General features: G+C 44.3%; 1 protein-coding gene across 1 annotated transcript in view; it reads left to right on the top strand.

The window, feature by feature from the left end:
* LOC133665348 (tissue factor-like) overlaps nt 1-26,775 on the top strand; it is a 38,360-nt gene that overhangs the window by 11,129 nt on the left and 456 nt on the right. Inside the window, exons 4-7 of the mRNA XM_062070625.1 lie at nt 1,515-1,615; nt 3,582-3,760; nt 5,870-6,035; nt 26,502-26,775. The exon at nt 26,502-26,775 is cut by the window's right edge and continues 456 nt beyond it. Of these exons, the coding sequence (XP_061926609.1) occupies nt 1,515-1,615; nt 3,582-3,760; nt 5,870-6,035; nt 26,502-26,638 (583 nt within the window). The 3' untranslated portion in view covers nt 26,639-26,775. The remainder of the gene's footprint in view (nt 1-1,514; nt 1,616-3,581; nt 3,761-5,869; nt 6,036-26,501) is intronic.

Genomic DNA, 26,775 nt, shown 5'->3' with positions numbered 1-26,775 from the left:
TAACATAATAACATAAAAGGTTAATAACATACAAATATACAAGGTTCATAACATAATAACATAAAAGGTTAATAACATACAAATATAAAAGGTTAATAACATAATAACATAAAAGGTTAATTACATACAAATATAAAAGGTTCATAACATAATAACATAAAAGGTTAATAACATACAAATATAAAATGTTCATAAGATAATAACATAAAAGGTTAATAACACAAATATAAAAGGTTAATAAGATAATAACATAAAAGGTTAATAACATACAAATATAAAAGGTTCATAACATAATAACATAAAAGGTTAGTAACACAAATATAAAAGGTTAATAACATAATAACATAAAAGGTTAATAACATACAAATATAAAAGGTTAATAACATAATAACATAAAAGGTTAATAACATACAAATATAAAAGGTTAATAACATAATAACATAAAAGGTTAATAACACAAATATAAAAGGTTCATAACATAATAACATAAAAGGTTAATAACATACAAATATAAAAGGTTCATAAGATAATAACATAAAAGGTTAATAACATACAAATATAAAAGGTTAATAACATAATAACATAAAAGGTTAATAACATACAAATATAAAAGGTTCATAACATAATAACATAAAAGGTTAATAACACAAATATAAAAGGTTCATAAGATAATAACATAAAAGGTTAATAACATACAAATATAAAAGGTTAATAAGATAATAACATAAAAGGTTAATAACACAAATATAAAAGGTTAATAAGATAATAACATAAAAGGATAATAACATACAAATATAAAAGGTTCATAAGATAATAACATAAAAGGTTAATAACATACAAATATAAAAGGTTCATAAGATAATAACATAAAAGGTTAATAACATACAAATATAAAAGGTTCATAAGATAATAACATAAAAGGTTAATAACACAAATATAAAAGGTTAATAACATAATAACATAAAAGGTTAATAACATACAAATATAAAAGGTTCATAAGATAATAACATAAAAGGTTAATAACACAAATATAAAAGGTTAATAACATAATAACATAAAAGGTTAATAACACAAATATAAAAGGTTAATAACATAATAACATAAAAGGTTAATAACATACAAATATAAAAGGTTCATAAGATAATAACATAAAAGGTTAATAACATACAAATATAAAAGGTTCATAAGATAATAACATAAAAGGTTAATAACACATATATAAAAGGTTAATAAGATAATAACATAAAAGGTTAATAACATACAAATATAAAAGGTTAATAAGATAATAACAAAAAGGTTAATAACATACAAAAATAGAAAAGGGTCCAGGCATATTGTGTGGTAATGACATCAACAGAAACAGGACCGCAGCTCGCCTACATAGTCCTCTCTGGGGACCCGACTGGAGGTCAGAAGACCGAGTGGGGCGTTTACAAAATGGCGGAGTTTGAGCGCGTGTGTGTTGGTGACCAAATATCCTCTGACCTTTACACGGTGTGACGTGACCTTGACAGGACCTTCACTGCTGACGTGCTGACTGAACCTGAGAGTGATGAGCACCTGACGGAGGAGTTACCTCACACCTACTCACCTCCATTCAACCCCTACACTCAAAGTAGGAGTTACCTCACACCTACTCACCTCCATTCAACCCCTACACTCAAAGTAGGTCTCACACACTCGCTCACCTTCTGGACACCTGACAACAATGCATACCTCCAAAGTATACTTACTACTTTTCTTCAAGTCTTTGTACTCTAAGTCTAGTACCAACTGTTTTATTTACATATATGAAGTACACTACAATATACTTTATACTTTTGTTGAGCCCTACAAAGTGTTAGTACTGTAAGTCTAGTACCAACTGTTTTATTTACATATATAAAGTACACTACAGTATACTTTATACTTTTTTTGAGCCCTACAAAGTGTTAGTACTGTAAGTCTAGTACCAAATGTTTTATTTACATATATAAAGTACACTACAGTATACTTTATACTTTTGTTGAGCCCTACAAAGTGTTAGTACTGTAAGTCTAGTACCAACTGTTTTATTTACATATATAAAGTACACTACAGTATATAATAAGCCATACTTTTGTTGAGCCCTACAAAGTGTTAGTACTGTAAGTCTAGTACCAACTGTTTTATTTACATATATAAAGTACACTACAGTATACTTTGTACTTTTGTTGAGCCCTACAAAGTGTTTGTACTGTAAGTCTAGTACCAACTGTTTTATTTACATATATGAAGTACACTACAGTATACTTTATACTTTTGTTGAGCCCTAAAAAGTGTTAGTACTGTAAGTCTAGTACCAACTGTTTTATTTACATATTTAAAGTACACTACAGTATACTTTATACTTTTGTTGAGCCCTACAAAGTGTTAGTACTGTAAGTCTAGTACCAACTGTTTTATTTACATATATAAAGTACACTACAGTATACTTTATACTTTTGTTGAGCCCTACAAAGTGTTAGTACTGTAAGTCTAGTACTAACTGTTTTATTTGAATATATAAAGTACACTACAGTATATAATAAGCCATACTTTTGTTGAACCCTACAAAGTGTTTGTACTGTAAGTCTAGTACCAACTGTTTTATTTACATATATGAAGTACACTACAGTATACTTTATACTTTTGTTGAGCCCTACAAAGTGTTAGTACTGTAAGTCTAGTACCAACTGTTTTATTTACATATATAAAGTACACTACAGTATACTATAAGCCATACTTTTGTTGAGCCCTACAAAGTGTTAGTACTGTAAGTCTAGTACCGACTGTTTTATTTACATATATGAAGTACACTACAGTATACTTTGTACTTTTGTTGAGCCCTACAAAGTGTTAGTACTGTAAGTCTAGTACCAACTGTTTTATTTACATATATAAAGTACACTACAGTATACTATAAGCCATACTTTTGTTGAGCCCTACAAAATGTTAGTACTGTAAGTCTAGTACCAACTGTTTTATTTACATATATAAAGTACACTACAGTATACTTTATACTTTTGTTCAACCCTAATAAGTCTTTGTACTCTAAGTCTAGTACCAACTGTTATATTTACATATATAAAGTACACTACAGTATACTTTGTACTTTTGTTGAGTCCTACAAAGTGTTAGTACTGTAAGTCTAGTACCAACTGTTTTATTTACATATATAAAGTACACTACAGTATACTTTATACTTTTGTTGAGCCCTACAAAGTGTTAGTACTGTAAGTCTAGTACCAACTGTTTTATTTACATATATAAAGTACACTACAGTATACTTTGTACTTTTGTTGAGCCCTACAAAGTGTTAGTACTGTAAGTCTAGTACCAACTATTTTATTTACATATATAAAGTATACTACAGTATATTTTAAGCCAGTGTACATACTTTTGTTGAGCCCTACAAAGTGTTAGTACCGTAAGTCTAGTACCAACTGTTTTATTTACATATATAAAGTACACTAGAGTATACTTTATACTTTTGTTGAGCCCTACAAAGTGTTTGTGCTGTAAGTATAGTACCAGCTGTTGTATTTACATATATAAAGTTTGCTAACGTTCCTTCCTGCTAGGCGAGATCAGCGCGGCAGAGTTCGACGTGGAGGTGTTGGAAGAAGGCCGAGTGAGCGTCGTCATCAAAGATCCTCTCACCAGTTTCCACCAAAAGGGTAAACAACTCAGCGTCAAAGACGTGCTGAAGGACGACCTGCAGTACAAGATCAGCTACTACAAGTCTGGCAACACTGGAAAGGTACTTGCAGTAGTACTACACGCACAGAAAACCGGTTCATTTACTTTAGTGTTAGTAAACAACTCATTTGACACATACTGATAAAAAAACAACATTAAATTCAGGGGGGGCGTGAGAGGCAATAGCACAAAAGCGTGTATCTTGACACAGACAGTTAAATAAACAAAACAACTAATAATAAAGAACTCATTTGACACATACTGATAAAAATAAAAACATTAACTTCAGGGGGGGCGTGAAAAAAATTCTGTCCCCTTGGGGGGAGGCGTGAGAGGCAATAGCTCAAAAGCGTGTATCTTGATATATACAGTTAAATAAATAAAAACAATAACTTTAAGGGTGTGTGAAAAAATGTATGTGCCCTGGGGGGGGGGGAGGGGGGGGTATATATTGACACGTACTGATGGAAGGGGGGGCGTGAGAGGCAATAGTGCAATAGCGTATATATTGACACGTACTGATGGAAGGGGAGGCGTGAGAGGCAATAGTGCAATATCGTATATATTGACACATACCGATGAAAGGGGGGGTGTGAGAGGCAATAGTGCAATAGTGTATATATTGACACGTACCGATGAAAGGGGGGGTGTGAGAGGCAATAGTGCAATAGCGTATATATTGACACGTACCGATGGAAAGGGGGTGTGTGAGAGGCAATAGTGCAATAGCGTATATCTTGCCACATACCGATGGAAAGGGGGGGGCGTGAGAGGCAATAGTGCAATAGCGTATATATTGACACGTACCGATGGAAGGGGGTGGGGGGTGTGAGAGGCAATAGTGCAATATCGTATATATTGACACATACCGATGAAAGGGGGGGCGTGAGAGGCAATAGTGCAATAGCGTATATATTGACACGTACCGATGGAAAGGGGGTGTGTGAGAGGAAATAGTGCAATAGCGTTTATATTGACACGTACCGATGGAAGGGGGGGCGTGAGAGGCAATAGTGCAATAGCGTATATATTGACACGTACCGATGGAAGGGGGGTTGCGTGAGAGGCAATAGTGCAATATCTTATATATTGACACATACCGATGAAAGGGGGGGCGTGAGAGGCAATAGTGCAATATCGTATATATTGACACATACCAATGGAAAGGGGGGCGTGAGAGGCAATAGTGCAATAGCGTATATATTGACACGTACCGATGGAAGGGGGGCGTGAGAGGCAATAGGACAATAGCGTATATCTTGACACATACCGATGGAAGGGTGGCGTGAGAGGCAATAGTGCAATATCGTATGTATTGACACGTACCGATGGAAAGGGGGGCGTGAGAGGCAATAGTGCAATATCGTATGTATTGACACATACCGATGGAAGGGGGTGCGTGAGAGGCAATAGGACAATAGCGTATATATTGACACGTACCGATGGAAAGGGGGGCGTGAGAGGCAATAGTGCAATATCGTATATATTGACACATACCGATGGAAAGGGGGCGTGAGAGGCAATAGTGCAATAGCGTATATATTGACATGTACCGATGGAAAGGGGGGCGTGAGAGGCAATAGTGCAATAGCGTATATATAGTGACATGTACCGATGGAAAGGGGGGCGTGAGAGGCAATAGTGCAATAGCGTATATATTGACACATACTGATGGAAAGGGGGGGTGTGAGAGGCAATAGTGCAATAGCATATATATTGACACGTACCGATGGAAGGGGGGCGTGAGAGGCAATAGTGCAATAGCGTATATATTGACACATACTGATGGAAGGGGGGGGCGTGAGAGGCAATAGTGCAATAGCGTATATATTGACACGTACTGATGGAAGGGGGGGCGTGAGAGGCAATAGTGCAATAGCGTATATATTGACACGTACTGATGGAAGGGGGGGCGTGAGAGGCAATAGTGCAATAGCGTATATATTGACACGTACTGATGGAAGGGGGGTGTGAGAGGCAACAGCCCAACAGTAGGTTTAGTGTTAGTAAATAACTAATTTGACACATTCTGATAAAAAAACAAACATTAACTTCAGGGGGGGCGTGAAAATAATACCGTCCCCTAGGGGGCGTGACAGAAAACACTGTGTAACCTGAACATCTGCAACACCTTGAGAACATTTCTGACCTGTCAGGCTTGTCCCCGCAGAGAGACATCATATCCAAGTCCAACCGGGCCGAGGTGTCCGGGTTAGATGCCGGACACAGTTACTGCTTCATGGTGGCGGCCTTCATCCCCACCAGAGCCCCCGCCTACCGCCAGGGAACTTGGAGCATGCAGCAGTGCACGCCTGGCCAGAAGAACGTCCTGCAAGGTACACACACCTGAGACAAGTTGCTACCTGTCGCCCGAGGTGCGGGTTCACCACTCACCCGTACCTCGTTCTGTGACGGCGCAGCCGGCACGGGTGTCAGGCAGCCTGCCGGGATGCAGCACACCGAGAGACGCATCCGGTTTTGCACCATGCGATTTAAAAATTAGAAAAGCTTACAAATAGGAAAATGCACAAACTTACGAGTTTAGAAAAAGAGAAAACATGTGGTGCAACATGTAGTGCAACATGTGGTGCAACATGTGGTGCAACATGTGGTGCAACATGTGGTGCAACATGCGCGTATAATTGACAAGTCCAAACTAGGTGAGTCCCTTAAATCAGTAACAGGTGAGTAACCATGTCAAGCTCACAAATATGAAATGCAGAGTCAGGCGGAACGTTGCGAGCAACATGTGGCGCAACATGTGGTGCAACATGTGGCGCAAAATGCCACCAACCAGCGCGTATGATTGACGAATCCAAACTAGGTGAGTCCCCTAAAACAGTAACAGGTGAGTAACCATGTCAAGCTAACAAATATGAAATGCAGAGTCAGGCGTAACTTTGCAAGCAACATGCGGCGCAACATGTGGCGCAACATGTGTTGCAACATGTGGCGCAACATGTGGCGCAACATGCGACCAACCACCGTGTATAATTGACGAATCCAAACTAGGTGAGTCCCCTAATACAGTAACATGTGAGTAACCATGTCAAGCTAACAAATATGAAATGCAGAGGCAGGCGTAACTTTGTGAGCAACATGCGGCGCAACATGTGGTGCAACATGCGGCGCAACACGCCACCAACCAACGCGTATAATTGACGAATCCAAACTAGGTGAGTCCCCTAAAACAGTAACATGTGAGTAACCATGTCAAGCTAACAAATATGAAATGCAGAGTCAGGCGTAACTTTGCGAGCAACATGTGGCGCAACATGTGGTGCAACATGTGGCGCAACATGCGACCAACCAGCGCGTATAATTGATGAATCCAAACTAGGTGAGTCCCCTAAAACAGTAAGAGGCGAGTAACCATGTCAAGCTAACAAATATGAAATGCAGAGTCAGGCGTAACTTTGCGAGCAACATGTGGCGCAACATGAGGCGCAACATGTGGTGCAACATGCGACCAACCAGCACGTATAATTGACGAATCCAAAATAGATGAGTCCCCTAAAACAGTAACAGATGAGTTACCATGTCAAGCTAACAAATATGAAATGCAGAGTCAGGTGTAACTTTGCGAGCAACATGCGGCGCAACATGCGGCGCAACATGTGGCGCAACATGTGGCGCAACATGCGACCAACCAGCGTGTATAATTGACGAATCCAAACTAGGTGAGTCCCCTAAAACAGTAACAGATGAGTAACCATGTCAAGCTAACAAATATGAAATGCATAGTCAGGCGTAACTTTGCGAGCAACATGTGGCGCAACATGTGGTGCAACATGTGGCGCAACATGCGACCAACCAGGGCGTATAATTGACGAATCCAAACTAGGTGAGTCCCCTAAAACAGTAACATGTGAGTAACCATGTCAAGCTAACAAATATGGAATGCAGAGTCAGGCGTAACCTTGCGAGCAACATGCGGCGCAACATGTGGCGCAACATGTGGCGCAACATGTGGTGCAACATGCGACCAACCAGCGTGTATAATTGACGAATCCAAAATGGATGAGTCCCCTAAAACAGTAACAGATGAGTAACCATGTCAAGCTAACAAATATGAAATGCAGAGTCAGGCGTAACTTTGCGAGCAACATGCGGCGCAACATGTGGGGCAACATGTGGGGCAACATGTGGCGCAACATGTGGCGCAACATGCGACCAACCAGCGTGTATAATTGACGAATCCAAACTAGGTGAGTCCCCTAAAACAGTAACATGTGAGTAACCATGTCAAGCTAACAAATATGAAATGCAGAGGCAGGCGTAACCTTGCGAGCAACATGCGGCGCAACATGTGGTGCAACATGCGGCGCAACATGCCACCAACCAACGCGTATAATTGACGAATCCAAACTAGGTGAGTCCCCTAAAACAGTAACATGTGAGTAACCATGTCAAGCTAACAAATATGAAATGCAGAGTCAGGCGTAACCTTGCGAGCAACATGTGGTGCAACATGTGGCGCAACATGTGGTGCAACATGCGACCAACCAGCGCGTATAATTGACGGATCTAAAATAGATGAGTCCCCTTAAACAGTAACATGTGAGTAACCATGTCAAGCTAACAAATATGAAATGCAGAGTCAGGCGTAACCTTGCGAGCAACATGTGGTGCAACATGTGGCGCAACATGTGGTGCAACATGCGACCAACCAGCGCGTATAATTGACGGATCCAAAATAGATGAGTCCCCTAAAACAGTAACAGATGAGTAACCATGTCAAGCTAACAAATATGAAATGCAGAGTCAGGCGTAACTTTGCGAGCAACATGTGGCGCAACATGTGGTGCAACATGTGGCGCAACATGCGACCAACCAGCGCGTATAATTGACGAATCCAAACTAGGTGAGTCCCCTAAAACAGTAACCTGTGAGTAACCATGTCAAGCTAACAAATATGAAATGCAGAGTCAGGCGTAACCTTGCGAGCAACATGTGGTGCAACACGTGGTGCAACATGGGGCGCAACATGCGACCAACCAGTGCGTATAATTGACGAATCCAAACTAGGTGAGTCCCCTAAGACAGTAACATGTGAGTAACCATGTCAAGCTAACAAATATGAAATGCAGAGTCAGGCGTAACCTTGCGAGCAACATGCGGCGCAACATGTGGCGCAACATGTGGTGCAACATGTGGCGCAACATGCGACCAACCAGCGCGTATAATTGACAAATCCAAACTAGGTGAGTCCCCTAAAACAGTAACATGTGAGTAACCATGTCAAGCTAACAAATATGAAATGCAGAGTCAGGCGCAATCTTGCGAGCAATATGCGGCGCAACATGTGGTGCAACATCTGGTGCAACATTTGAAGCAACATGCGACCAACCAGCGCGTATAATTGACGAATCCAAACTAGGTGAGTCCCCTAAAACAGTAACAGGCGAGTAACCATGTCAAGCTAACAAATATGAAATGCAGAGTCAGGCGCAACTTTGCGAGCAACAGGTGGCGCAACATGTGGTGCAACATGTGACGCAACATGTGGTGCAACATGCGACCAACCAGCACGTGTAATTGACGAATACAAAATAGATGAGTCCCCTAAAACAGTAACAGATGAGTAACCATGTCAAGCTAACAAATATGAAATGCAGAGTCAGGCGTAAATTTGCGAGCAACATGCGGCGCAACATGTGGCGCAACATGTGGTGCAACATGTGGTGCAACATGTGGCGCAACATGTGGTGCAACATGTGGTGCAACATGTGGTGCAACATGCCACCAACCAGCGAGTATGATTGACAAATCCAAACTAGGTGAGTCCCCTAAAACAGTAACATGTGAGTAACCATGTCAAGCTAACAAATATGAAATGCAGAGTCAGGCGTAACCTTGCGAGCAACATGTGGCGCGACATGTGGTGCAACATGTGGCGCAACATGTGGTGCAACATGCGACCAACCAGCACGTATAATTGACGAATCCAAACTAGGTGAGTCCCCTAAAACAGTAACATGTGAGTAACCATGTCAAGCTAACAAATATGAAATGCAGAGTCAGGCGTAACTTTGCGAGCAACATGCGGCGCAACATGTGGTGCAACATGTGGCGCATCATGCGACCAACCAGTGCGTATAATTGACAAATCCAAACTAGGTGAGTCCCCTAAAACAGTAACATGTGAGTAACCATGTCAAGCTAACAAATATGAAATGCAGAGTCAGGCGTAACCTTGCGAGCAACATGTGGTGCAACATGTGGCGCAACATGTGGTGCAACATGCGACCAACCAGTGCGTATAATTGACGAATCTAAAATAGATGAGTCCCCTAAAACAGTAACAGATGAGTAACCATGTCAAGCTAACAAATATGAAATGCAGAGTCAGGCGTAACCTCACGAGCAATATGCGGCGCAACATGTGGTGCAACATGTGGCGCAACATGCGACCAACCAGCGCATATAATTGACGAATCCAAACTAGGTGAGTCCCCTAAAACAGTAACAGGCAAGTAACCATGTCAAGCTAACAAATATGGAATGCAGAGTCAGGCATAACCTTGCGAGCAACATGTGGCGCAACATGTGGTGCAACATGTGGCGCAACATGCGACCAACCAGCACGTATAATTGACGAATCCAAAATAGATGAGTCCCCTAAAACAGTAACAGATGAGTAACCATGTCAAGCTAACAAATATGAAATGCAGAGTCAGGCGTAACCTTGCGAGCAACATGCGGCGCAACATGTGGTGCAACATGTGGTGCAACATGTGGCGCAACATGTGGCGCAACATGCGACCAACCAGGGTGTATAATTGACGAATCCAAACTAGGTGAGTCCCCTAAAACAGTAACATGTGAGTAACCATGTCAAGCTAACAAATATGAAATGCAGAGTCAGGCGGAACCTTGCGAGCAACATGTGGCGCAACATGTGGTGCAACATGCGGCGCAACATGCCACCAACCAGCGCGTATAATTGACAAGTCTAAACTAGATGAGTCCCCTAAAACAGTAACATGTGAGTAACCATGTCAAGCTAACAAATATGAAATGCAGAGTCAGGCGTAACCTTCCGAGCAACATGTGGTGCAACATGTGGCGCAACATGTGGTGCAACATGCGACCAACCAGCGCGTATAATTGACGAATCCAAAATAGATGAGTCCCCTTAAACAGTAACAGATGAGTAACCATGTCAAGCTAACAAATATGAAATGCAGAGTCAGGCGTAACTTTGCGAGCAACATGCGGCGCAACATGTGGCGCAACATGTGGTGCAACATGCGGCGCAACATGCGACCAACCAGCGCGTATAATTGACGAATCCAAACTAGGTGAGTCCCCTAAAACAGTAACATGTGAGTAACCATGTCAAGCTAACAAATATGAAATGCAGAGTCAGGCGGAACCTTGCGAGCAACATGTGGTGCAACATGTGGCGCAACATGCGACCAACCAGCGCGTATAATTGACGAATCCAAACTAGGTGAGTCCCGTAAAACATGTGAGTAACCATGCCAAGCTAACAAATATGAAATGCAGTCAGGCGTAACCTTGCGAGCAACATGTGGCGCAACATGTGGTGCAACATGTGGCGCAACATGCGACCAACCAGGGCATATAATTGTCGAATCCAAACTAGGTGAGTCCCCTAAAACAGTAACATGTGAGTAACCATGTCAAGCTAACAAATATGAAATGCAGAGTCAGGCGTAACCTTGCGAGCAACATGTGGCGCAACATGTGGTGCAACATGTGGCGCAACATGCGACCAACCAGTGCGTATAATTGACAAATCCAAACTAGGTGAGTCCCCTAAAACAGTAACATGTGAGTAACCATGTCAAGCTAACAAATATGAAATGCAGAGTCAGGCATAACCTTGCGAGCAACATGCGGCGCAACATGTGGCGCAACATGTGGCGCCACATGTGGCGCAACATGTGGTGCAACATGTGGTGCAACATGCGACCAACCAGTGCGTATAATTGACGAATCCAAACTAGGTGAGTCCCCTAAAACAGTAACAGGCGAGTAACCATGTCAAGCTGACAAATATGAGATGCAGAGTTAGGCTTAACCTTGCGAGCAACATGTGGTGCAACATGCGGCGCAACATGCCACCAACCAGCGCGTATAATTGACGAATCCAAACTAGGTGTGTCCCCTAAAACAGTAACATGTGAGTAACCATGTCAAGCTAACAAATATGAAATGCAGAGTCAGGCGTAATCTTGCGAGCAACATGTGGTGCAACATGTGGCGCAACATGTGGTGCAACATGTGGCGCAACATGCGACCAACCAGCGCGTATAATTGACGGATCCAAACTAGGTGAGTCCCCTTAAACAGTAGCAGATGAGTAACCATGTCAAGCTAACAAATATGAAATGCAGAGTCAGGCCTAACTTTGCGAGCAACATGCGGCGCAACATGCGGCGCAACATGTGGCGCAACATGCGACCAACCAGCGTGTATAATTGACAAATCCAAACTAGGTGAGTCCCCTAAAACAGTGACATGTGAGTAACCATGTCAAGCTAACAAATATGAAATGCAGAGTCAGGCGTAACTTTGCGAGCAACATGCGGCGCAACATGTGGCGCAATATGTGGCGCAACATGTGGTGCGACATGCGACCAACCAGCTCGTATAATTGACAAATCCAAACTAGGTGAGTCCCCTAAAACAGTAACAGATGAGTAACCATGTCAAGCTAACAAATATGAAATGCAGAGTCAGGCGTAACTCTGCGAGCAACATGCGGCGCAACATGTGGCGCAACATGTGGCGCAACATGCGACCAACCAGCGCGTATAATTGACAAATCCAAACTAGGTGAGTCCCCTAAAACAGTAACATGTGCGTAACCATGTCAAGCTAACAAATATACAATGCAGAGTCAGGCGTAATCTTGCGAGCAACATGTGGTGCAACATGTGGCGCAACATGTGGTGCAACATGTGGCGCAACATGCGACCAACCAGCGCGTATAATTGACGAATCCAAACTAGGTGAGTCCCCTAAAACAGTAACATGTGAGTAACCATGTCAAGCTAACAAATATGAATTGCTGAGTCAGGCGTAACCTTGCGAGGAACATGCGGCGCAACATGTGGCGCAACATGTGGTGCAACATGTGGCGCAACATGCGACCAACCAGTGCGTATAATTGACGAATCCAAACTAGGTGAGTCTCCTAAAATGGTAACAGGTGAGTAACCATGTCAAGCTAACAAATATGAAATGCAGAGTCAGGCGCAACTTTGCGAGCAACATGTGGCGCCACATGTGGCGCAACATGTGGTGCAACATGTGGTGCAACATGTGGTGCAACATGTTGTGCAACATGCCACCAACCAGCGCGTATGATTGACAAATCCAAACTAGGTGAGTCCCCTAAAACAGTAACATGTGAGTAACCATGTCAAGCTAACAAATATGAAATGCAGAGTCAGGCGTAATCTTGCGAGCAACATGTGGCGCAACATGAGGCGCAACATGTGGTGCAACATGCCACCAACCAGCGCGTATAATTGACGAATCCAAACTAGGTGAGTCCCCTAAAACAGTAACATGTGAGTAACCATGTCAAGCTAACAAATATGAAATGCAGAGTCAGGCGTAACCTTACGAGCAACATGTGGCGCAACATGTGGTGCAACATGTGGCGCAACATGTGGCTCAACATGTGGCGCAACGTGTGATAAAACATTCTAATGCAACATGGGGCAAACAACATGAAATCGCAAAATGCGACATAACGTGATGTGATGTAACATGCAGACGCAACACGCGGCGCAACAAGTGGCAAACAATATGTGGCAAACAACATGTGGCGAAACATATAACATAACATGTGATGTAACCTGCAAACGCAACACATGGCGCAACAAGTGACAAACAACATGTGGCACAACATTTGCACAACATGCGGCCAACTTGCAACATAGCGTGATGTAACATGCAGATGCAACACGTGGTGCAACATTTGCGCAACATGCGGCCAACTTGCAACATAGCGTGATGTAACATGCAGATGCAACACGTGGTGCAACATTTGCGCAACATGCGGCGAAACATGGAACATAACGTGATGTAACATGCAGATGCAACAAGTGGTGCAACATTTGCGCAACATGCGGCGAAACACGCAACATAACGTGATGTAACATGCAGATGCAACACGTGGCACAACATGCGGCCAACATGCAACATAACCTGATGTAACATGCAGATGCAACACGTGGCGCTACATGCGGCGAAACATGCAACATAACGTGATGTAACATGCAGATGTAACACGTGGCGCAACATTTGCTCAACATGCGGCGAAACACGCAACATAACATGTTGTAACATGCAGATGCAACACGTGGCGCAACATTTACGCAACATGCGGCGCAACATGCAACATAACGTGATGTAACATGCAGATGCAACACGTGGCACAACATTCGGCCAACATGCAACATAACGTGATGTAACATGCAGATGCAACACGTGGCGCAACATGCGGCGAAACATAAAACATAACGTGATGTAACATGCAGATGCAACACGTGGCGCAACATGCGGCGAAACATGCAACATAACGTGATGTAACATGCAGATGTAACACGTGGCACAACATTTGCTCAACATGCGGCGAAACACGCAACATAACATGTTGTAACATGCAGATGCAACACGTGGCGCAACATTTACGCAACATGCGGCGCAACATGCAACATAACGTGATGTAACATGCAGATGCAACACGTGGCACAACATTCGGCCAACATGCAACATAACGTGATGTAACATGCAGATGCAACACGTGGCGCAACATGCGGCGAAACATAAAACATAACGTGATGTAACATGCAGATGCAACACGTGGCGCAACATGCGGCGAAACATGCAACATAACGTGATGTAACATGCAGATGTAACACGTGGCACAACATTTGCTCAACATGCGGCGAAATACGCAACATAACATGTTGTAACATGCAGATGCAACACGTGGCGCAACATTTACGCAACATGCGGCGAAACATGCAACATAACGTGATGTAACTTGCAGATGCAACACGTGGCGCAACATTTGCTCAACATGCGGCGAAATACGCAACATAACATGTTGTAACATGCAGATGCAACACGTGGCGCAACATTTACGCAACATGCGGCGAAACATGCAACATAACGTGATGTAACTTGCAGATGCAACACGTGGCGCAACATTTGCTCAACATGCGGCGAAATACGCAACATAACATGTTGTAACATGCAGATGCAACACGTGGCGCAACATTTACGCAACATGCGGCGAAACATGCAACATAACGTGATGTAACTTGCAGATGCAACACGTGGCGCAACATTTACGCAACATGCGGCGAAACATCTAACATAACGTGATGTAACATGCAGATGCAACACGTGGCGCAACATGCGGCGAAACATGCAACATAACGTGATGTAACATGCAGATGCAACACGTGGCACAACATTTGCTCAACATGCGGCGAAATACGCAACAAAACATGTTGTAACTTGCAGATGCAACACGTGGCGCAACATGCTGCTAAACATGCAACATAACGTGATGTAACTTGCAGATGCAACACGTGGCGCAACATGCTGCTAAACATGCAACATAACGTGATGTAACTTGCAGATGCAACACGTGGCGCAACATGCTGCTAAACATGCAACATAACGTGATGTAACTTGCAGATGCAACACGTGGCGCAACATGCTGCTAAACATGCAACATAACGTGATGTAACTTGCAGATGCAACACGTGGCGCAACATGCTGCTAAACATGCAACATAACGTGATGTAACATGCAGATGCAACACGTGGCGCAACATTTGCTCAACATGCGGCGAAACACGCAACATAACATGTTGCAAAATAATAACATTGACCATCATTGCTATGCCGATGACACCCAAATCTATGTAGCGCTATCACCAAATGACTATCGCCCCATAGATCTTCTGTGCCAGTGCATTGAGCAAGTCAAACACTGGATGTGCCAAAATTTCCTACAACTAAATGAAGATAAAACTGAGATAATTGTTTTTGGTGCTAAAAAAGAAAGGTTTAAAGTCATCCAACACCTTCAATCACTGTCCCTGAAAACCTCAAATAAAGCCAGAAATCTTGGGGTTATTTTAGATTCTGATTTACATTTCGACAGTCACATCAAATCAGTAACAAAATCGGCCTACTATCACCTCAAAAATGTAAAAAGACTTAGAGGGCTCATGTCAGCTCAAGACTTAGAAAAACTTGTACATGCCTTTATTACCAGTAGGCTAGACTATTGTAATGGTCTCCTTGCAGGTCTTCCCAAAAAAACTGTCAGGCAGCTACAGCTTGTTCAGAACGCTGCTGCTAGAGTTCTAACAAAGACCAAAAAATGTGAGCACATTACAGCAATTCTTAAATCCTTACATTGGCTCCCTGTACATCAGAGAATAGATTTCAAAATCCTCCTGCTCACATATAAATCACTACATGGTCTAGGGCCCAAGTACATCACTGATATGCTCCCACTATATACGCCCTCTAGATCACTAAGATCTTCTGAGAGCAATCTGTTAGCGGTTCCAAGAGTAAACTCAAATCAAGGGAGAGCATCATTCAGTCACTATGCAACACATAGCTGGAATAAACTTCCTGAAGATGTCAGACTCTCCCCAACTCTCACTACTTTTAAAACTAGACTGAAGACTTTTATGTTCACCTTAGCTTTCAGCTAAATCTTTTAATCTTTTAACTTTTAACGTCTGCACTGTTCTTATTTTTATTGTCTGCATTTTAATTTTGCTTTTATTTTCTTTCATTTCTGTGAAGCACTTTGAGTCTGCCTTGTGTATGAAAAGCGCTATACAAATAAAGTTGCCTTGCCTTGCCTTGCCTTGCCTTGTAACATGCAGATGCAACACGTGGCGCAGCATTTACGCAACATTTACGCAACATGCGGCGAAACATGCAACATAACGTGATGTAACATGCAGATGCAACAAGTGGCGCAACATGCGGTGAAACATGCAACATAACGTGATGTAACATGCAGATGTAACACGTGGCACAACATTTGCTCAACATGCGGCGAAATACGCAACATAACATGTTGTAACATGCAGATGCAACACGTGGTGCAACATTTGCACAACATGCGGCGCAACATGCAACATAACGTGATGTAACATGCAGATGCAACACGTGCCGCAACATGCGGCTAAACACGCAACATAACGTGATGCAACATGCAGATGCAACACGTGGTGCAACATCTGCGCAACATGCGGCGCAACATGCAACATAACGTGATGTAACATGCAGATGCAACACGTGGTGCAACATTTGCACAACATGCGGCGCAACATGCAACATAACGTGATGTAACATGCAGATGCAACACGTGCCGCAACATGCGGCTAAACACGCAACATAACGTGATGCAACATGCAGATGCAACACGTGGCGCAACATTTGCACAACATGCGGCCAACATGCAACATAACGTGACGTAACATGCAGATGCAACACATGGTGCAACATTTGCGCAACATGCGGCGAAACATGCAACAAAACGTGATATAACATGCAAATACAACACGAGGTGCAACATTTGCGCAACATGCGGCGCAACATGCAACATAACGTGATGTAACATGCAGATGCAACACGTGCTGCAACATTTGCGCAACATGCGGCTAAACACGCAACATAACGTGATGTAACATGCAGATGCAACACGTGCCGCAACATGCGGCTAAACACGCAACATAACGTGATGCAACATGCAGATGCAACACATGGCGCAACATTTGCTCAACATGCGGCGAAACACGCAACATAACATGTTGTAACATGCAGATGCAACACGTGGCGCAGAATTTACGCAACATTTACGCAACATTTACGCAACATTTACGCAACATGCGGCGAAACATGCAACATAACGTGATGTAACATGCAGATGCAACACGTGGCGCAACATGCGGCGAAACATGCAACATAACGTGATGTAACATGCAGATGTAACACGTGGCACAACATTTGCTCAACATGCGGCGAAATACGCAACATAACATGTTGTAACATGCAGTTGCAACACGTGGTGCAATATTTGCACAACATGCGGCGCAACATGCAACATAACGTGATGTAACATGCAGATGCAACACGTGCCGCAACATGCGGCTAAACACGCAACATAACGTGATGCAACATGCAGATGCAACACGTGGTGCAACATCTGCGCAACATCTGCGCAGCATGCGGCGCAACATGCAACATAATGTGATGTAACATGCAGATGCAACACGTGGCGCAACATTTGCACAACATGCGGCGCAACATGCAACATAACGTGATGTAACATGCAGATGCAACACGTGGCGCAACATTTGCTCAACATGCGGCGAAACACGCAACATAACATGTTGTACCATGCAGATGCAACACGTGGCGCAGCATTTACGCAAAATTTACGCAACATGCGGCGAAACATGCAACATAAAGTGATGTAACATGCAGATGCAACACGTGGCGCAACATGCGGCAAAACATGCAACATAACGTGATGTAACATGCAGATGTAACACGTGGCACAACATTTGCTCAACATGCGGCGAAATACGCAACATAACATGTTGTAACATGCAGATGCAACACGTGGTGCAACATTTGCACAACATACGGCGCAACATGCAACATAACGTGATGTAACATGCAGATGCAACACGTGCCGCAACATGCGGCTAAACACGCAACATAACGTGATGCAACATGCAGATGCAACACGTGGTGCAACATCTGCGCAACATGCGGCGCAACATGCAACATAACGTGATGTAACATGCAGATGCAACACGTGGTGCAACATTTGCACAACATGCGGCGCAACATGCAACATAACGTGATGTAACATGCAGATGCAACACGTGCCGCAACATGCGGCTAAACACGCAACATAACGTGATGCAACATGCAGATGCAACACGTGGCGCAACATTTGCACAACATGCGGCCAACATGCAACATAACGTGACGTAACATGCAGATGCAACACATGGTGCAACATTTGCGCAACATGCGGCGAAACATGCAACAAAACGTGATATTACATGCAAATACAACACGTGGTGCAACATTTGCGCAACATGCGGCGCAACATGCAACATAACGTGATGTAACATGCAGATGCAACACGTGCTGCAACATTTGCGCAACATGCGGCTAAACACGCAACATAACGTGATGTAACATGCAGATGCAACACGTGCCGCAAAATGCGGCTAAACACGCAACATAACGTGATGCAACATGCAGATGCAACACATGGCGCAACATTTGCTCAACATGCGGCGAAACACGCAACATAACATGTTGTAACATGCAGATGCAACACGTGGCGCAGCATTTACGCAACATTTACGCAACATTTACGCAACATGCGGCGAAACATGCAACATAACGTGATGTAACATGCAGATGCAACACGTGGCGCAACATGCGGCGAAACATGCAACATAACGTGATGTAACATGCAGATGTAACACGTGGCACAACATTTGCTCAACATGCGGCGAAATACGCAACATAACATGTTGTAACATGCAGTTGCAACACGTGGTGCAATATTTGCACAACATGCGGCGCAACATGCAACATAACGTGATGTAACATGCAGATGCAACACGTGCCGCAACATGCGGCTAAACACGCAACATAACGTGATGCAACATGCAGATGCAACACGTGGTGCAACATCTGCGCAGCATGCGGCGCAACATGCAACATAATGTGATGTAACATGCAGATGCAACACGTGGCGCAACATTTGCACAACATGCGGCGCAACATGCAACATAACGTGATGTAACATGCAGATGCAACACGTGGCGCAACATTTGCTCAACATGCGGCGAAATACGCAACATAACATGTTGTAACATGCAGATGCAACACGTGGTGCAACATTTGCACAACATACGGCGCAACATGCAACATAACGTGATGTAACATGCAGATGCAACACGTGCCGCAACATGCGGCTAAACACGCAACATAACGTGATGCAACATGCAGATGCAACACGTGGTGCAACATCTGCGCAACATGCGGCGCAACATGCAACATAACGTGATGTAACATGCAGATGCAACACGTGGTGCAACATTTGCACAACATGCGGCGCAACATGCAACATAACGTGATGTAACATGCAGATGCAACACGTGCCGCAACATGCGGCTAAACACGCAACATAACGTGATGCAACATGCAGATGCAACACGTGGCGCAACATTTGCACAACATGCGGCCAACATGCAACATAACGTGACGTAACATGCAGATGCAACACATGGTGCAACATTTGCGCAACATGCGGCGAAACATGCAACAAAACGTGATATTACATGCAAATACAACACGTGGTGCAACATTTGCGCAACATGCGGCGCAACATGCAACATAACGTGATGTAACATGCAGATGCAACACGTGCTGCAACATTTGCGCAACATGCGGCTAAACACGCAACATAACGTGATGTAACATGCAGATGCAACACGTGCCGCAAAATGCGGCTAAACACGCAACATAACGTGATGCAACATGCAGATGCAACACATGGCGCAACATTTGCTCAACATGCGGCGAAACACGCAACATAACATGTTGTAACATGCAGATGCAACACGTGGCGCAGCATTTACGCAACATTTACGCAACATTTACGCAACATGCGGCGAAACATGCAACATAACGTGATGTAACATGCAGATGCAACACGTGGCGCAACATGCGGCGAAACATGCAACATAACGTGATGTAACATGCAGATGTAACACGTGGCACAACATTTGCTCAACATGCGGCGAAATACGCAACATAACATGTTGTAACATGCAGTTGCAACACGTGGTGCAATATTTGCACAACATGCGGCGCAACATGCAACATAACGTGATGTAACATGCAGATGCAACACGTGCCGCAACATGCGGCTAAACACGCAACATAACGTGATGCAACATGCAGATGCAACACGTGGTGCAACATCTGCGCAGCATGCGGCGCAACATGCAACATAATGTGATGTAACATGCAGATGCAACACGTGGCGCAACATTTGCACAACATGCGGCGCAACATGCAACATAACGTGATGTAACATGCAGATGCAACACGTGGCGCAACATTTGCTCAACATGCGGCGAAACACGCAACATAACATGTTGTACCATGCAGATGCAACACGTGGCGCAACATTTGCTCAACATGCGGCGAAACACGCAACATAACATGTTGTAACATGCAGATGCAACACGTGGCGCAGCATTTACGCAAAATTTACGCAACATGCGGCGAAACATGCAACATAACGTGATGTAACATGCAGATGCAACACGTGGCGCAACATGCGGCGAAACATGCAACATAACGTGATGTAACATGCAGATGTAACACGTGGCACAACATTTGCTCAACATGCGGCGAAATACGCAACATAACATGTTGTAACATGCAGATGCAACACGTGGTGCAACATTTGCACAACATACGGCGCAACATGCAACATAACGTGATGTAACATGCAGATGCAACACGTGCCGCAACATGCGGCTAAACACGCAACATAACGTGATGCAACATGCAGATGCAACACGTGGTGCAACATCTGCGCAACATGCGGCGCAACATGCAACATAACGTGATGTAACATGCAGATGCAACACGTGCCGCAACATGCGGCTAAACACGCAACATAACGTGATGCAACATGCAGATGCAACACGTGGCGCAACATTTGCACAACATGTGGCCAACATGCAACATAACGTGACGTAACATGCAGATGCAACACATGGTGCAACATTTGCGCAACATGCGGCGAAACATGCAACAAAACGTGATATAACATGCAAATACAACACGTGGTGCAACATTTGCGCAACATGCGGCGCAACATGCAACATAACGTGATGTAACATGCAGATGCAACACGTGCTGCAACATTTGCGCAACATGCGGCTAAACACGCAACATAACGTGATGTAACATGCAGATGCAACACGTGCCGCAACATGCGGCTAAACACGCAACATAACGTGATGCAACATGCAGATGCAACACGTGGCGCAACATTTGCTCAACATGCGGCGAAACACGCAACATAACATGTTGTAACATGCAGATGCAACACGTGGCGCAGCATTTACGCAACATTTACGCAACATGCGGCGAAACATGCAACATAACGTGATGTAGCATGCATATGCAACACGTGGCGCAACATGCGGCGAAACATGCAACATAACGTGATGTAACATGCAGATGTAACACGTGGCACAACATTTGCTCAACATGCGGCGAAATACGCAACCTAACATGTTGTAACATGCAGATGCAACACGTGGTGCAACATTTGCACAACATGCGGCGCAACACGCAACATAACGTGATGCAACATGCAGATGCAACACGTGGTGCAACATTTGCGCAACATGCGGCGCAACATGCAACATAACGTGATGTAACATGCAGATGCAACACGTGGTGCAACATTTGCACAACATAAGGCGCAACGTGCAACATAACGTGATGTAACATGCAGATGCAACACGTGCCGCAACATGCGGCTAAACACGCAACATAACGTGATGCAACATGTAGATGCAACACGTGGCGCAACATTTGCACAACATGCGGCCAACATGCAACATAACGTGACGTAACATGCAGATGCAACACATGGTGCAACATTTGCGCAACATGCGGCGAAACATGCAACAAAACGTGATATAACATGCAAATACAACACGTGGTGCAACATTTGCGCAACATGCGGCGCAACATGCAACATAACGTGATGTAACATGCAGATGCAAGACGTGCTGCAACATTTGCGCAACATGCGGCTAAACACGCAACATAACGTGATGTAACATGCAGATGCAACACGTGCCGCAACATGCGGCTAAACACGCAACATAATGTGATGCAACATGCAGATGCAACACGTGGCGCAACATTTGCTCAACATGCGGCGAAATACGCAACATAACAGGTTGTAACATGCAGATGCAACACGTGGTGCAACATTTGCACAACATGCGGCGCAACATGCAACATAACGTGATGTAACATGCAGATGCAACACGTGCCGCAACATGCGGCTAAACACGCAACATAACTTGATGCAACATGCAGATGCAACACTTGGTGCAACATCTGCGCAACATGCGGCGCAACATGCAACATAACGTGATGTAACATGCAGATGCAACACGTGCCGCAACATGCGGCTAAACACGCAACATAACGTGATGCAACATGCAGATGCAACACGTGGCGCAACATTTGCACAACATGCGGCCAACATGCAACATAACATGTTGTACCATGCAGATGCAACACATGGTGCAACATTTGCACAACATGCGGCGCAACATGCAACATAACGTGATGTAACATGCAGATGCAACACGTGCCGCAACATGCGGCTAAACACGCAACAAAACGTGATGCAACATGCAGATGCAACACGTGGCGCAACATTTGCACAACATGCGGCCAACATGCAACATAACGTGATGTAACATGCAGATGCAACACATGGTGCAACATTTGCGCAACATGCGGCGAAACATGCAACAAAACGTGATATAACATGCAAATACAACACGTGGTGCAACATTTGCGCAACATGCGGCGCAACATGCAACATAACGTGATGTAACATGCAGATGCAACACATGCTGCAACATTTGCGCAACATGCTGCTAAACACGCAACATAACGTGATGCAACATGCAGATGCAACACGTGGCGCAACATTTGCTCAACATGCGGCGAAACACGCAAAATAACATGTTGTAACATGCAGATGCAACACATGGCACAACATTTACGCAACATTTACGCAACATGCGGCGAAACATGCAACATAACGTGATGTAACATGCAGATGCAACACGTGGCGCAACATGCGGCGAAACATGCAACATAACATGATGTAACATGCAGATGTAACACGTGGCACAACATTTGCTCAACATGCGGCGAAATACGCAACATAACATGTTGTAACATGCAGATGCAACACGTGGTGCAACATTTGCACAACATGCGGCGCAACATGCAACATAACGTGATGTAACATGCAGATGCAACACGTGCCGCAACATGCGGCTAAACACGCAACATAACGTGATGCAACATGCAGATGCAACACGTGGCACAACATGCGGCCAACATGCAACATAACGTGACGTAACATGCAGATGCAACACATGGTGCAACATTTGCGCAACATGCGGCGAAACATGCAACAAAACGTGATATAACATGCAAATACAACACGTGGTGCAACATTTGCGCAACATGCGGCGAAACATGCATCAAAACGTGATATAACATGCAAATACAACACGTGGTGCAACATTTGCGCAACATGCGGCGCAACATGCAACATAACGTGATGTAACATGCAGATGCAACACGTGCTGCAACATTTGCGCAACATAAGGCTAAACACGCAACATAACGTGATGTAACATGCAGATGCAAGACGTGGCGCAACATGCGGCTAAACACGCAACATAACATGATGCAACACGTGGCGCAACATGCGGCGAAACATGCGGCGAAACACGCAACATAACATGTTGTAACATGCAGATGCAACACGTGGCGCAACATTTACGCAACATTTACACAACATGCGGCGAAACATGCAACATAACGTGATGTAACATGCAGATGCAACACGTGGCGCAACATTTGGCGAAACATGCAACATAACGTGATGTAACATGCAGATGTAACACGTGGCACAACATTTGCTCAACATGCGGCGAAATACGCAACATAACATGTTGTAACATGCAGATGCAACACGTGGTGCAACATCTGCACAACATGCGGCGCAACATGCAACATAACGTGATGTAACATGCAGATGCAACACGTGCCGCAACATGCGGCTAAACACGCAACATAACGTGATGCAACATGCAGATGCAACACGTGGTGCAGCATCTGCGCAACATGCGGCGCAACATGCAACATAACATGATGTAACATGCAGATGCAACACGTGGCGCAACATTTGCACAACATGCGGCGCAACATGCAACATAACGTGATGTAACATGCAGATGCAACACGTGCCGCAACATGCGGCTAAACATGCAACATAACGTGATGTAACATGCAGATGCAACACGTGCCGCAACATGCGGCTAAACATGCAACATAACGTGATGTAACATGCAGATGCAACACGTGCCGCAACATTTGCACAACATGCGGCCAACATGCATCATAACATGTTGTACCATGCAGATGCAACACATGGTGCAACATTTGCACAACATGCGGCGCAACATGCAACATAACGTGATGTAACATGCAGATGCAACACGTGCCGCAACATGCGGCTAAACACGCAACATAACGTGATGCAACATGCAGATGCAACACGTGGCGCAACATTTGCACAACATGCGGCCAACATGCAACATAACGTGACGTAACATGCAGATGCAACACATGGTGCAACATTTGCGCAACATGCGGCGAAACATGCAACAAAACGTGATATAACATGCAAATACAACACGTGGTGCAACATTTGCGCAACATGCGGCGAAACATGCATCAAAACGTGATATAACATGCAAATACAACACGTGGTGCAACTTTTGCGCAACATGCGGCGAAACATGCAACATAACGTGATGTAATATGCAGATGCAACACGTGGTGCAACATCTGCACAACATGCGGTGAAACATGCAACATAACGTGATGTACCATGCAGATGCAATATGTGGCGCAACTTTTGCGCAACATGCGGCGAAACATGCAACATAACGTGATGTAACATGCAGATGTAACACGTGCCGCAACATGCGGCTAAACATGCAACATAACGTGATGTAACATGCAGATGCAACATGTGGCGCAACATTTGCACAACATGCGGCCAACATGCAACATAACATGTTGTACCATGCAGATGCAACACATGGTGCAACATTTGCACAACATGCGGCGCAACATGCAACATAACGTGATGTAACATGCAGATGCCACACGTGGCGCAACATTTGCACAACATGCGGCGCAACATGCAACATAACGTGATGTAACATGCTGATGCAACACGTGGTGCAACATTTGCGCAACATGCAACATAACGTGATGTAATATGCAGATGCAACACGTGGTGCAACATCTGCACAACATGCGGCGAAACATGCAACATAACGTGATGTACCATGCCGATGCAATATGTGGCGCAACATTTGCGCAACATGCGGCGAAACATGCAACATAACGTGATGTAATATGCAGATGCAACACGTGGTGCAACATCTGCACAACATGCGGCGAAACATGCAACATAACGTGATGTACCATGCAGATGCAATATGTGGCGCAACTTTGGCGAAACATGCAACACAACGTGATGTAACATGCAGATGCAACACGTGGCGCAACATTTGTACAACATGCGGCGCAACATGCAACATAACGTGATGTAACATGTAGATGCAACATCTGCACAACATGCGGCGAAACCTGCAACATAACGTGATGTAACATGCAGATGCAACACGAGGCGCAACATGCGGCGCAACATGCAACCTAACAAGATGACTCTGGTATGTCACACCCATGTTGTTTGGCGAACTTTATTCAGCCAAGGCGTGTTTGTGCCTCTTCAAAACATGTTTGCTACCCAAGTTCTGTCCCGTGGTCTTGGTGGCACAGTTCCATCTGACCTTGGACTGTGTGTGTGTGCAGAGTTGAGTCTGGGTGCGTTGGTGGGCGGCCTGTTTGTCATCCTGCTGGTGCTGGTGGTCATCATCACGGTGAGCGTGCTGTGCTGCCGGAGAAGAACGCCCCCCGAGCAAAACTACCAAACATCCACCGTGGTTTGATGCGCCTCGGCCCCATGTTGTACCGTAGCGACGACTCCTCCTCGCCTCAGAGTCACACCGATGTTGTCCGTCGTTGGAAAGTAGGAGCTGGTCTTCACTTCTCTGACAAAAGGGTTTGTACTACCATATTATGACTA

Source organism: Entelurus aequoreus, linkage group LG14, assembly GCF_033978785.1.
Source record: "Entelurus aequoreus isolate RoL-2023_Sb linkage group LG14, RoL_Eaeq_v1.1, whole genome shotgun sequence".
In the NCBI taxonomy this organism is placed as follows: domain Eukaryota; kingdom Metazoa; phylum Chordata; class Actinopteri; order Syngnathiformes; family Syngnathidae; genus Entelurus; species Entelurus aequoreus.
This window is presented reverse-complemented; position numbering and strand designations above follow the sequence as displayed.